This window comes from Drosophila mojavensis, unplaced genomic scaffold, assembly GCF_018153725.1.
Source record: "Drosophila mojavensis isolate 15081-1352.22 unplaced genomic scaffold, ASM1815372v1 contig_81, whole genome shotgun sequence".
Taxonomy (NCBI): domain Eukaryota; kingdom Metazoa; phylum Arthropoda; class Insecta; order Diptera; family Drosophilidae; genus Drosophila; species Drosophila mojavensis.
In genome coordinates, this window is record NW_025318907.1 from 5,537,083 (window position 1) to 5,551,695 (window position 14,613).

Consider the following 14,613-nt stretch of genomic DNA (forward strand, 5'->3'; position numbering starts at 1 on the left):
TGTGCAACTAGTTTTAATTGCGGCTAACGTTTTGCTTTCTTATATCTTTTAAGTATAAATAAATAAAACTAACTGAGATTTTTATAGATCTCCCAATATATTACAATCAACAGTTTCACTCTCAATTATATCGCCGGCTGGTCAAGGCTGCAGCCGGAAGCCACTTGACACGCCTGTTAAAAAATAACAGCATCCACTAATGGCAATAAATATGAAACTCGAATTTTTGTATTGTTGAAACTACGCATTGGCTAACTGTATTTATATGATATGCAAATGACAGCGATTCGGATTAATAATTAAATTAACTAAATTGGCCAATGACGCTGTTCGATTTTTGCTATTGTTGTCTTCAATCTGTCAGCTTTTATATTATATCTTTGGGGTGGGAGTCCGACCTCAGGCTGGTTTATTGTGCATAAAACATATAATAAACATATGATATATATATATAGACTTAATGCATATATATACTTATTTAAACTTTAAAGAATTGTTTAATTTCGCATTGTTAATTTTCATGTTTTTTTTATTGCTTTTTGAATGCATTTTTTCTTACTGTTTATTGTCATTAATTTTGTGAGTCAGCAAATATTTTGATATGTTGAGTGTGATGTGGGGTATAATGGTTAAGTGGAGTTGGACGCCCCATGAGGATTTATACTAAGATAAATGTTATATATTTATGTTTTTCTGTCGTCAATTTTATACACTTTTAATACATGACAAATGTATATTAGTAGACTATGTTATTATTTGAAGCACGTACAATAAGTACATAAGTAAATTTTATGGACGTGGTGGATATATATTCATTTTTTTATATTTTTTTTATAAGCATCAAATGCTTTTATATTATATATTTATTATTCAGGGGGCTAACTAGCTCCAATCAATATATATCGTTTATAGTAAAAATTATATACGCATTGTGAACAAATGTAATTGGTTTAAGCATTATATAATTCTTCTTTTCACGCTTCACTCTTCTATAAAAAAATGTATAAATCAAATTTAATAATTATTCAAAAGAGTATTGCTGCTTCGTTTATCAATTCTCATATCAATTTGATATTTGAATTGATTGTTGACAATCACGGGTTTATAGCTTTCGGCGGCTTCTCAACTAGACATAACTGTTGCTTATTTTTAGCGTGCTTGTTGTGTGCTTACTGTAAATTTAAATAAACAATTGTAATTATCGGCGTGCAATGTACCTTTAAGCTTCTCACCTTTCAAGGCACGAGGAAGTCGTAAAAGAATACGCATTGAGTCGAATCGGAGTTGCTGGACGGGTTTTGCAATGGACCAGAACGTGACTAGGCCTTGCACTTGGGCCGCTTTCACGGCCAAGAGAGCCAAACAAAGCACTGCAATGGCCAATAAGCCATTGAATTACAACCGACAATCAATGTAAAACCTCGAGCCGCCAAATGCCAATTAGCTAATAAGCTGGTGTTAGCTGTCATAACGCAGAGTCACAACTATTTATTTCGAGACTCCGACCCTGATTACCGGTCTTCGCGGGCAGAGTCAAGCTCAGTTTCAGCTTCAATCTATGCATAAATCAAAGTCAGAGCCGCCCGCAACTTGAGCAAAATTTTGAGCAAATTGATTAATGCAAAACGCGGCGCCTCGCTAATTGACCCGCCACAAAAGCAATCCAAGCCGAGCAGCAGCCAAAGAAGAGGGTAAAGCAGCTAGAGGTTGCTCAGAACCGCTTTCAGTATTGCTGTCGTAGTTTGGCTACGGTCAACGAAAGGCGATATGCATCATCAGCCGCGTAGACTGAGAGCATCTTATTGGCATAATGGAATCCAAAAGTCAGCATTCGGTCAAGGTGAGCCGGCCGATTGCGATACACTGACAAAGAGACTCTAGCCAGAAGAGCAAACATTTTCATTTAAATAATACAAATAAAAAAAAAAAAATAAATAAATCAAATTTACTTTGAGAATATGTAAGAGTGTGCAAAAATTTGAGAATATTTCATAAAACTTTTCAGCCTTCTTCTTTTTCAATGACCCAAATCTTTATCTATTTTGCGAGTGTAATCAGATTAAATCTCAGCACTATTAATAATATCTTGTCTAACTAAAATGTTCCCATATAAGAAAAAAAAAATAATAAAATAATTTAAATTTAATACTAAAATATATATATTATTATTACTAACATTTCATAGAGATGTAATCAGTTCTATCTAGTGTATGGAAGTTACATTAAATTTTTTTAGTTATAATATTTCAAAATTTCCACTGCAATACACAACTTGTTAGGTATTTTTCTCAGTGTAATCACAGCCAGATGCAGTCCCAGCATCAATGACAGTTAAATTAAAGCCTGCTCAATTTACTGCTGAGCTTTGGCTGGATTCTTGAAAGTTTCGTAGTTCGTACACAGAGTGAGAAAAAGAAGAAAAAGAAAAAAAAAAAACAATCACGTTAACGATCTACCCCATCGATGCTTCATTTCGTATGCTGGGCGCAAGCGGCTGGCGTGCGACATCAGGAAATTAAAATTAAAATACAGAAAATAAGGCGACTAGCAACCACAATTTTACGACTTTTCCAACGTGTGTGCGGGCGCGATTGCCTAATCTAAATATTTGGCACAGACGAAGGCGGAACAGGCATGAAAATTGCGACGATCAAGTTCGTTGCCTCAGTCTTTTGTTTGGATTGTTTTGCTTTTCGCATAGGGGGCATTGATTTATCAGCCAGTCAGCATGGCCCAGCCCCAACCCAACAAGCAATCGAGCATAGCTCGTCTACAGCTCAACAGCTTCTAGACAACGAGCGTCGCCATCCACATTCAGTGCGACTACGAAACTTGGGCAGAACGGAACGTTGTTCGCGCTGACTGAAATTAAATAAAACCTGTATGCCTTTGTGTGTGCGTAATTTTTGTATCGGGCCTGTCAATGCGGAAGCGATTATTGATTATAACAAATTCAAATAGTTCATAGTGTGATATTTGGTGGATGGGCATGTGCCAAGTTCATTGATCGCCCACAATTCAATTGGCCCCGCTGACAAACTAAATATTTGATTATAAATCGACGAAAACACATAAAATATAAGCCAATTTTTCGGGATGGTGCTGCCGACTACTTCAACATTGTGCAATGTCTTTACATTTCTGCTGGGTAAGTTCTCCAATGTATTCTCAACGAATTAGCACAGCCAAAAACTAGATGCGTAAATATAGATATCGGCTCTCCGATATCGTATAACTCCCTCCATTTGCTGTTCTTTGTGTGGCATTGTTTGTTCTTGCTTTTAGACACAACATTTGCTGTATTTAAGTTCAAGGTGGCATAGATTGTAAATGCTATGTACATAATAAATAGCATGTGGTTAGTGTGTGTGTGTGTGTTCATTGATATGTGTTGCTTACATTTGTTTGGGCCTATTTGAGGGTTTACTCAGCTGTGAAAGAAGGCCGCCTTGCCACCGGGCAGTCCATAAACAACAATGGCTCATCGGATCCGCACTAGCTTGTAAATAAAGTCAAGGCTTCTAATAGCTCAATTGTGGGGGAGACATGTGTAATATAAAGATGTGCCGCAATGTGACCAAAAATTACTTATATTTGGCTAAAGTTGATTGAACAGAGCTTGGTTGTTAACTGAGTGGAAGAGTATATTATTTTGCTAAATGAATGGAAGAGTAAATTTAAAGCGGCCAAGGTATCTGCTGTATTCCTCAAATTTTTATAATGGTACCATACTTGAGCTAAATGTATTGTATATGTGTATTGTATTTGTCTACATAATATTTCCGACTATTTTGGTTTGATTAATTGACTGAATGATTAGCAAATTCTCAGAACTTAAGCTGTCACAAAAATTATTTATAGTATAATTAATCCAAGATAAAAGTTTGCAAAATACAACGCAGAGCCGTGATAAATATGTCATTTATTTACACTATATTTTGTTGCTAATATGATCTACACTGAGGTGGCTTTCAATACTATGTGAGTTCATGCTTAGACGAATTGAAAAAGTAAAAGACTTTGATTGTAATCTCAATGAAATTTAGATTTGAATATAGAGTGTGGACGATTATTATTTATATCAGGTGAACTATGTGATATATCACATAATTTTAAAGTTATTATCCTAATTAAGTCATTTTAAACTGTGGGCAAAATGTAAATAAAATTGATAATAATATTAAATAATATATAATAATATATCATATATATTTGTATAGCATTTGCAAAGTTAAATATTATAAAAATTTACTGAATAACTTATTAATAACTTTAAAGTGCAATCTATGCCAAATATTATTTTTCGTGTATTTTTAAAGCAAAAAGAAATGACTAAGGTATTCCGCTAAATATATCTTTCATTCTTGCTTAATGCGCTTTTTGACGTAGATATTCATAAAAAATGTTTGCTCTCAAAACAACTTTATCACTTTGCCCTATATACAAAGTACTTCACCCAATAGCTCGTTGCGCTAGAAACAGGAAAAAAATCACCTGGTTGCTGATTTATATGCTTCTTAAATGAAAAACTCCCCAATTAGACAGAGTTTTATGGCAGTTGGGCATCCCTTGGGCCATTATGTAGACGTTTTAATAGCTGTCGAAAGGCAATGTCCGCCAAGAATATTTGAAACCAAATCTAGAACCTAAGCATAACACAGCTGTGATAATTCATCCCACAGCAACAATGTGAAACGCAAGTGAGCCATAAGGTTGATAATTAGCTGACAGACAACATGAGCAAAGCAAATAAAAAAGATTTAAACGAGCCACAAAATGTTTGTAATATTTAAATATGAAATTAAATAAAATGCACGCCGTAACGTGGAAGCAAATGTGAATGCGAAGCAAAACAAAATCAAGATAATTTATATATAGTATATATACATATAAATAATATATTATATTATATAGGTATATAAAAAGACTTCCGCTTATAACAGAGAGGTGGGAGAGGGAGAGAGAAAGAGAGAAAAAACTGTTTATTAATTTACATAAATACAAGTTTTCTAAACTATATACATAAAATCAAGTCTACGACTTCGAATCGCTTAGCCAAGTCTGCTAACTCAATTGACCTTGTCGAAGGTCACGATTATAACGTTTCATTATTGGCACTCAATCGAATGCATTCAATGCACAAATAACGATAAATTTGTGGATCAAAACAAAAGCGAAGAAATATGCGAATACGATGCCATTGACATTGCGATTGGCTGCGCTTCTTGTTGTCGTTGTTGTTGGTGACCCACTGCCACGCCCACATTACAGTGTCTTAGTGAACATTGAGTTTTTGATAAAAAATACTCGATAAAAAACTAGTTTGACAGCGTTTTATATGGGTATGCTGACTATTGTAGGAGGCTGGTAATGGGAGACAATTTACTTGTAATAGAAAATATTTGGATTTTGTTATAGAAGTTTTATCTGGGCATTATTAGTTTGACGGGATTTTAGTATTGAAGAGATTTTATTTTGTATTTGCTTCTGTAATCCTTTATTACCTATAATTTTTTTATTATTGGTTTTTATATCTATATTTTTTTTGTTGATTTTGGTATATATATATATATATATATATATATAATTTTTTTTTCCAAATTAGAAACTAAATCAAATAAATATAACAAGTAAGAAGGCTCCAGTCGAGACTGCTCGACTGGGAGATACCCTGAACCCTCCAAGCTGATATTCTAATCATTCTGCACTTCTTCTATGCACACATACATACACATGCACTTATAAGCACGCGCTCTGCTAACTGCGCAGTAAGCAGCGGCTACGCTTGGGCTGCGCTGCAATGAGGGCAATATTATGAGAATTTATTAGTTGAATAATTTCTCTTGTAGTAAGAGTATCTTTATGAAACTTTCAGAATGTATTCATATAGTTAAAATGTGTGTACATTCCAAAGCACAAGTCTCTAGTACTTGAAATGCGATTTTTACAAATTGGAGGCGAAGGGGGCGTGGTATCAAAAATCTGTAAATTACAAATTGTATCCATTAACTCTATATACAACGCAAATTTGAAGTCTCCAGGTTTAAAAGCGTTCAAACTAGGCTGAAAAAACCAAGTCGATTTTTCGATTATTCTCGATAAAAAAGTTATCGGATGAGTTATCGAAAAAATAAAGCAAACTCGTACTGCCTATGATATACACAGTATGCATGCCAATTTCAGCTCTAGCTCTTATAACTTCTGAGATCCTTTTGCTCTACGGACGGACGGACGGCGGACGGACGGACGGACGGACGGACGGACGGACGGACGGACAGACGGACAGGGCTATATCGACTCAGCTCGTCGTCCTGATCAAGAATATATATACTTTATGGGGTCTGCGATGATTCCTTCTGCCTGTTACATACTTTTCACAAAACCATTATACCCTGATTTCCCATTTTCAATGGGTTCAGGGTATAAAAATAATAAATAAATATTATTAAGCTAAAAACTATAAATAGAATCTTTAAAATTTGTTAGCTTTACACTAAACATATTTTAGGGTTGATGGCTGTTAATTTCGCATATGTTAATACCCAGGTAGTCTTGTAAATTTGCCTCGTTAGGTATGCGTCACGTGCTGTTGAAGTCTTGTTATCGTTGTTCGTCGTCGTTGTTGTTGTGGTTGTTACTCGTTGTCGTTCCAGCTATCAATGTTGTGGTTGTTGTTGCTGCTGTGATTTTTGCTGTCGTTTTTATTATGGCAGTTCGTAGTAATATAAGATTCAAGTTCATGGTTAGCTTGGGTAGCGCGTCGCTTGGCTGGTTTCGTTTTGGCCAGGTTTTATGTTGTTGCGGCTATTGTCTGTTGTTGTTGCTATAACTGCTGCGGCAGTTGTTGTTGCTGCTGTTGGTTTTGCTGTCTTATTAGCTACTTAACAATTCAATTAGTTGGCTCCAAATAATTTCTTGCATTTTTCACATGCCAAATTACAAATTTGAAATCGAGACTTTGCCGTTCATTAGTATCGTAATATGCTGCACATTTTTACAGAACGGGTATATAAGTTTGTTTGATTTTGAATCGATTTTCAATTAACTGAAGACATAAAAGTGTGTGAATCGACAAATTGTGTGTGGGCGGGAATAGATTCTGACTGAAATTGCTCTAACTCGAGCTAAATCTGCTCTCAAATACTTTAACTTTATATAAACAATAATCGATTTAAGAATTTGAGAACATGAAATACTAAGAGTACATAAACTTTGAATTCATGTTCACTATAAATTTATTTATTTTAAAATAATAAAAGTTTGTCTATGAATAGTTTTCTTCAAGTTGTTATTTTGATTGATAGACTAAAAATCATGAACATTGTTCCGCCAGAGTATCGAGCCATCAGATTGTCTCACTAGATTTTTCTTCTCAATTTTTCTGTCTCAAGATCTCTCCCTCTCCCTCTGCATTTGCAGCTGGCTTTCACATCTTCAGGGCTATCTTCTAGTTAATTAATCTTGACCTAATCAATTTATACACTTGTTGCAATTATATATAGAGCCTTGGTATTGATCAAATAGCCGCAGATTATTTTTAATTGCAGCATTACATTTATGAGATTCTCATCTCTCTCTCTCTCTTTATCTATCTGTCTTCTTCGCACCACAGCTGGCTCTCCCATTTTCTATAGTGCAGCACCGCGTGGCAGTTGCAGCAGCTGTTGTGCGATACGCGAACGCGAGGACATCAAGTTTCTGCTCTACACCAGGTGAGTTTTTGGGGTTGGGCCGCACTCGCTTGGCTCATGCATATTGAAAGGTCATTTGGGCAACTTTCAGGAAAAACCGCAACGCAGCCCAGCAGCTGCAGCTGAGCGACGATGTGCGACTGGCGCGAAGCAATTTCAATTTCAATTACCCGCTGGCCATCTATCTGCACGGCTTCTCGGAGTCTGCCAGTGGGGAGAAGCAGAGCAGCCAGGAGCTGAAGGATGGTAACTCAATCTCTCCAGGCTCTGTCCACTTAGTAATTCTCGCCTTTTTCACCTTTTTCTTGCTCCTTAGCTTTTTTGCGACGCGGTAATTACAATGTGATACTCGTTGACTGGAGCGCCATGGTGGCCGTGCCCTGGTACTCCAGCGCCGTTGAGAATCTGCCCATAGCCGCGCGCTATCTGGCCCGATTCCTGCGCTATCTCGTCAGCAGCGGATATGCTGTAAAGCATATACATCTAATCGGCTTTAGTTTGGGCGCCGAGGTGGCCGGCTTTGCCGGCAAGCAGCTGCAGGAGTGGGGCATCAAGCTCTCCAGAATCACGGCCCTGGATCCAGCTCTGCCGCTGTTCGAGGGCAACAGCTCCAATCGACGCCTCAGCTCGAGCGATGCACGCTTCGTGGATGTCATACACACGGATGGCGGAATATTGGGCAATCCCACGGCCATGGGGCACGCGGACTTCTATCCGAATGGCGGACGTCCTCTGCAGCCGGGCTGTGCCAAGCAGGAAATCGCCAATAATCGCTGGCTGAACATCATTAGTAAGCTGCCTGAATTTCAGCCTGAATTTCCGCGAAATACTCTGTTTACAAGTTGTACTATGGGGTATATTCACTGATAGATATGTAGTTGAAGCTTAATTATTGAATCGCTTAACGAGTAATAGTTTGAAAATGATTAGACTTATAATATGAAAACTGTGGGATATTGCTTTACTACAAACTTGTCAGACAGGATGAGAAAATCTTGAAGATTTTTTATTTAATGTTAATTCTCAGCTTTTATAATCTAAAGTAGTCATGATAGTTAGTATATAGACTTAGACTATAGACTTATAATATAGAGCTAGACTTTAGACCTACTCTATAGACTTAGACTATAGACCTAGACTATAAGATCTGATGTAAAGCACGAGCTCATTAGAGGAATTGGGTAGTCAATTATTTGCTGAAAATGGGATATAACAGGCAGTAAAATGTGTGTATCAGGCAGAAAGAGAGCTACCTATACTTTGATATCTTGATTCTTGATCAGGATGGCGTAAAGAGAAGAGAAGGGATCCGGTTTGCTTCTATTCAGTAGTCGACGGCTAGGGCAATTACTTGTTAATATATTAAGCATTAGCCATCTAGACTGAGATCTATTATTCAGACTCTCTTTGGAAGGTTATTAAAATTGCCATAATTGCAGGAAAGTCGTTGCAAATTTTCCTGAACAGAGTGTAGTTACATTTCATGAATTTCTTTAAGATTCCATATGTTGTTTCAAAAATACAGGATCAAATTTACTTCTTTTTGGCTATCTAAGCGATTGAAATAGACTTTATTTAAGACCGTTAAACTTATGCATATATCAAATATCTCAATCATAAGTCAAGCGTTAGTTTGTAAACAGAGTATCTAGCAGTTGGGTATACCCACAATGCTTAAATGCTTCACTTCGTTGCAGTTGGCTGCAGCCATCAACGCGCCTGGGAGTACTTTGTGGAGAGCATCCGTCAGCCGTTGGCCTTCCCCGTCGAGCGCTGCGAGCCCTCGCAACACTTTGGCAGCTGTCGAGATGGCAACGGACGTGCCTACATGGGCTATGGTGCCGATCCAAGGTGAGCAATCGATATAAATTATGGTGCAGGCAGCACAGCACACAGCTAACCATATCATCTCTGACAGACTGCGCGGCAATTTCTATTTGGAGACGAACGATGCCAAGCCATTCGGACGGCTGAGTCAGCCGTCGTCGTCTATGCCTCAGCTGCCCATCACCTACAAAATGCCAAATGCCTCAAGGGAGTCTGCACAACTGCAGCAGCAGCCACAGCAACAGCAACAGCAGCAACAACAACGACGACAGCAACAGCAACAGGAACTGGAGCAGCAGCTGGAGGATGATAACAATATGCTGAGCAACAACATCGCATTGACGTGACAAAATGTTGAATGTGCCCCCAGTCTCCATTAACATGAGATTTGTGTGAGGGCGCGTGATTTGCTCGCTCGGGCGAAACAGTTGAAGGTTTCTTCCTGCTTCCACGTCCGCTCCTCTTTAGTTTATCTAAGTAGATGTAAGATGTCTTGTGATCTGTCTGATAAGTATTGTTAGCACGTAAGCTATTGTTATTTCTACTTTGAAAAGAAAATACGCAGCAATTGAATGACATTTGATATGAGCTTTTTATTATTATCGCCGCCCTCAGCGATTCTCGGTGATTGCACTTTAGCAGCCAAGCAAACTTAACATTTATGTTGATGGAAATGGAGTTGATATAAATGGAAATGAAATGCTGAGGATAATGGAAGAAAACTGAAAAATAAATACGAAATATAAAAATCAAATACATCGATTTGTTTATCTATCTCTCTCCCTCTCTCTTAGTTGCTGAATAAATATGTGAGTACATATTTTTTAATCATTCGTACGTGTGAGCGTGTGCATGAGCTGATTCTTGTGTAAACTGAGAAAAAGTGATAAATTATTGAATCCTTCCAAGGGTTCAAGAAATCGAGCAGTCTCAACTAGAGCATTTCTACTTGTTATGATATATCAGAGTGCATATTATAAATATAATTAAATTAAAACAAAAAGTGAGTACATATATTTACCTCACACTCCCTCTTTTTCTGTCTACCTTGCTGAGCAAATATTATATCGTAATATTGACATATTTTTCTACTTTACACTGTTTGATATATGCGAGTATGTATGCCATCAGGATGAATGTTATTTTGAGCATGTTTCGCCTAAAGCCGTGAGAACGTGAGAGTTTACTTGAGCTTGATTTATATACATTTACGAATATATATGTATATTTGTATTATCGATTTTCAAGATTATTTACATCTTTCATCAGCAGTTTTACAGCCTTGGCAGCCGTAAAATATAAATTCGATGAGGCATTACGCCCAGGCGCTCAGCTGGAGCTCTGCGTGAGGGCCTGACCTAGTAAAATTCTGAACCAACGTAAATTCACAAATCATTGAGCGTCGTAACGTTTAAATGGATAGCATGTTATTTACCTAAGCAAAGATTGCAAATGCTGCATATGCAGCAGCCAACAGCTTTTCACTTGCTACTTGCGACTTGGAACTTGCCACAGCTGCCGCTGGCTAAGTGGCACTGCAGTAAAGCTGTCACTTGCTGGCTGCGTCGTTCGATGTTTGCAAATCTGCCAAGGCGGCATTTGTAAGGCAAAAAGTTCTCATTAATAATGCAGCGCACACCACACAAACACACACACACACACTCACAAATGCACATACACACCTGAGTTGCCACAACTTCCGCTCGTTAAGCGTTCGCCTATGAAATGAGTTGAAAATCGGTCGCCGCCGCAGCTCATTGCACATTATGGCGCACATCCTGCCGGCTGCTAGACTTTTTTATGGCTTTTTATTTTACCATATTTATAGGCTGCATTTTAAAGCGATCTCTGGCTGGCTAATAAGCAATTTACAGCCATTATAGCGCGACCTCAGCTTGGCTTAAATATATATATATTATTAATTACTTTTTAATTACTCTAATAACTTGGCTTCGAGTTTTTCTGTTGCCACCCATTTCTGCAACTAAATAAAAAATTTCTTGTTGTTGTTTTGTTTATTGCTATTGCGATTTTTGCTGGTGCTAAAACAAATATTTTTGTTGACTGCCCTTGAGGGCGTATACTTAATATTTTTTTTAACTTTTTTTTTTTTTTTTTTTTCTTCCTTCTCATTTCGGTCTGCCTGCCGGCCCAATTTCTAAGGTTTCCCGTTACGTCATTGCCATTGCCCAAAGCACTTTGCATGTCGAATTTTGTTTTTGTCGATACCCTAAGTGAGAACATGTTCACAGAGCCCGGGAGTGAATCACTTAAGTGGGTAATTCCGTAACTCTGTAAGTTTTGAGCTAACATGAAGTCATTGATACTTTAAGTTAGATGTTGCGTATATGCTTAGCTGTAGTTGATACATAATTTGAATCAATAAAGAGGCAAAGAATGTGAAAGTTTAAGGGAATAATAATAATTTAGAAACTAAAATAACGATAAAGATAACGGAATTAATGAGTGAATGAATAATATCTCCATTTTGATTTTAGTAAAATATTAAAAATATGTAAAGTGTATGAAAATACAAATAATAACAACTAATATATAACAATATTAATATATTTAAAAAAATAATATTTGTAAAATTCAGTTTATTATTATATATAATATTGATGAAAGCCATAAATTCAAAAATGTAAATAATTTCATATTGGTTGCACCATTTAAATTTAAATTAAAAATGATTATTTTAATTATACTTTTATAGATTCATAATATGAATGTTAATAATCATAATGATAATGTATGTTTCTCATGAATCTGATAATTAACTTTATGCTAGTAATATTAAAATTAAAATAAATAAAATTCTTATTAATTAGATGAAAATTAAAAAAATTCTCCAATAAAAAAATGAATAAAATGGAATAATAGAAATAAGAACATTTATATTTATTAATAATATTTCTCTGATATTCAACAAAATGAAAAGGTATCTCAACTTCGACTTTCTCTCGCTGAACAAACCCACTAGTTTTTTAGTTGTTTTTTCCGGACATTTTGAGCAACTAAATTAAATTACTTGGGCTTGCGTTTTGTCATGAGTCACGCCTAATACTAAGACTCCAACCTGCTGTCTGTGACGAGGGTCATGCGAAAAACGGAGAATAACGCAGTCTGGCCTAAATGAAAGTGAAACGCATAAAAAAACACCAAGAGCGGTTGTCCGCCTTGAGGTGGACTATAAAAAATGCATTAGAGCGAGAGCAGTGATTGTCGAGCCTCAATATAGACTGAGAAATCAAATTAGTTTACCTAAGTCACAACAAGTTTCAATGTTTTCGTATTTGTCAATGCCCCGGGGAATCGTTCCAGGGGCCTTGACTGTGCTGTTTGTATAACTCGTATAGTTACTAACATACAGTTAGCATATCAATTATACCTTGCCGGCCAGTTGGGCCGGTGTGTGGGCCAATTAAATATGAGTTGTGCTTATGATGAACGCTTTAGGGGTTGCTCAGCTCGATATGGCGGCCTGGCATGCCATGACCATGTCGCACACATGACAATGGGCCACTGAACAAGGTGCAGACACGTGCAAAACGAGCCGCATACTGGCCTGATAAACGAGTCGGCCCACGCAGGAGACACACACAGGCGGCACAGGAGACGGCGCTGAGTCATGGGCGTTGTCTAATGAGCTGTTGGCTGGAAATGGGCCTGCCACTATAGAGCTCCATCTGGCTGGCAGGCTGACTGACTGAATGATTGATTGATGGCTGTTCAAATTGATTGCTGTCGTATTTGGCCTATATCCATGTCATATTTATAGTTAAACTCATATGTAATTTAATACATTTCGTATATGTTTTCATATTTGGAGAGTGCCAGACAGCTTGACACCTCGAAGTAGGCTACTCAGCATAACACGAACTTGCATGTACTCAATCAGTCAATCGTTGTCAGTCAGGCAGTCCACCCGTCCGCCAGTCACTCAGTTAGCTTGACAACACCTGCTTCTCTTGCATTGCACTTTAAATTTGAAGGCACTCAAATCCAATAAGGGCACCCGAAAAAATTAATTAAATCGATAAGGTTTTCCCTTTGTGCTTTCATCGTCGCTTTTATGTGCGCTGTGCATGCCAGGGCAGAGGCGGAGCTAAGTCAGCCTCTGTGCTTGCTATACCCTGTACGAAAGCAGTGGTAAGGTGTGTTCATGTGGGAGTGGGTGCGCTGATCTAGTTTATTATTGGAAAGCCATAAAAATATCCTTGGCTCCAACTGGTATAGATTGGAGTGATAATAATTCCGTAATATATTTTCTTATGTTTGAGATTCGAGTAAATATTTGTTTTGCCCTTTCTTGTGGTTGACTTGTATTTATATAAATCCGATTGAAAGCAAACGTAATTATATTTGGTTAATTAGTGATATTTAATCTATAAGGAAAATTAGGCTGAACTGTTAATAACATTATGTTAATGTAAGGTACTTCATAAATTACTGTAAGTGTTGTGTATTTACGTAGGTTGACAGAACTGTTTTTATTTTTGTTGTTTATTTTATTGAACAAGCTGTCACTTCACTAAATTTAGTTCATAAATACTCCGAATAAGAAGTCAAAGAACTTCAGCTAAAATCTGAAATTAGCATTGGTAACAGCGCGACAATTACTTTAATTGAATAATATTTACAGAGCAGCTTCTGGTCTAATAACCTGTATTTGACCCCAACATTGATAACTGGGTGCTGTATAGTTTTTCATAGCGCTCTGTTAGCTGCTGTTATTGTCTAGGTTTTTCTATGAGAGACAGGAGATAGAGAGAGGGAGTGAGAGAGAGGTATATAGTGGCACAATAGAGTGAGCAAGACAATACACATTCCTATTAAGTTATACAACAGGGCGACTCTACTATCCATACACAGTGTTTGTGGCTCTGGCTCTGGTTCTGGCCTGTGTGGGAGTCTGTTTATTTGTTGTATTCCTGCCAGCGCAACAATGTCATGAAAATTGCATTAATATCAGCGACGTTTACGTGCCAGCGAGAGGCAGAGAGGCAGAGAGAATGATAGGCAGAGAGAGGGAGGGAGTATCTGTGTGTTGTGTGTTTATTCATGTTGCCGCTAAGTGAATTTATTGCATTTA

General features: G+C 37.2%; 2 protein-coding genes across 5 annotated transcripts in view; one reads left to right on the plus strand and one right to left on the minus strand.

Moving 5' to 3' along the window:
* The window catches only part of LOC6580820 (midnolin homolog), a 31,777-nt gene that overhangs the window by 3,708 nt on the left and 13,456 nt on the right, over positions 1–14,613 (minus strand). The gene's annotated exons all lie outside the window — the stretch shown is intronic.
* Positions 2,729–10,101, plus strand: LOC6580821 (phospholipase A1 VesT1.02). Its single transcript, XM_032729833.2, has 6 exons — positions 2,729–3,148; positions 7,613–7,712; positions 7,783–7,937; positions 8,008–8,481; positions 9,389–9,542; positions 9,610–10,101. Exons 1-6 carry the CDS (start codon positions 3,097–3,099, stop codon positions 9,863–9,865), a joined length of 1,191 nt encoding a protein of 396 aa, XP_032585724.1. The 5' UTR covers positions 2,729–3,096; the 3' UTR covers positions 9,866–10,101.

What these genes read in the sequence shown, in the direction of transcription:
- LOC6580821 (XM_032729833.2), top strand. Translation starts at nt 3,097, where the DNA reads ATGGTGCTGCCGACTACTTCAACATTGTGCAATGTCTTTACATTTCTG. An exon ending in CAGCCAGGAGCTGAAGGATG is followed by an intron (nt 7,938 to 8,007) that starts GTAACTCAATCT and finishes CTTGCTCCTTAG; the next exon opens with CTTTTTTGCGACGCGGTAAT. An exon ending in GGCTATGGTGCCGATCCAAG is followed by an intron (nt 9,543 to 9,609) that starts GTGAGCAATCGA and finishes CATCTCTGACAG; the next exon opens with ACTGCGCGGCAATTTCTATT.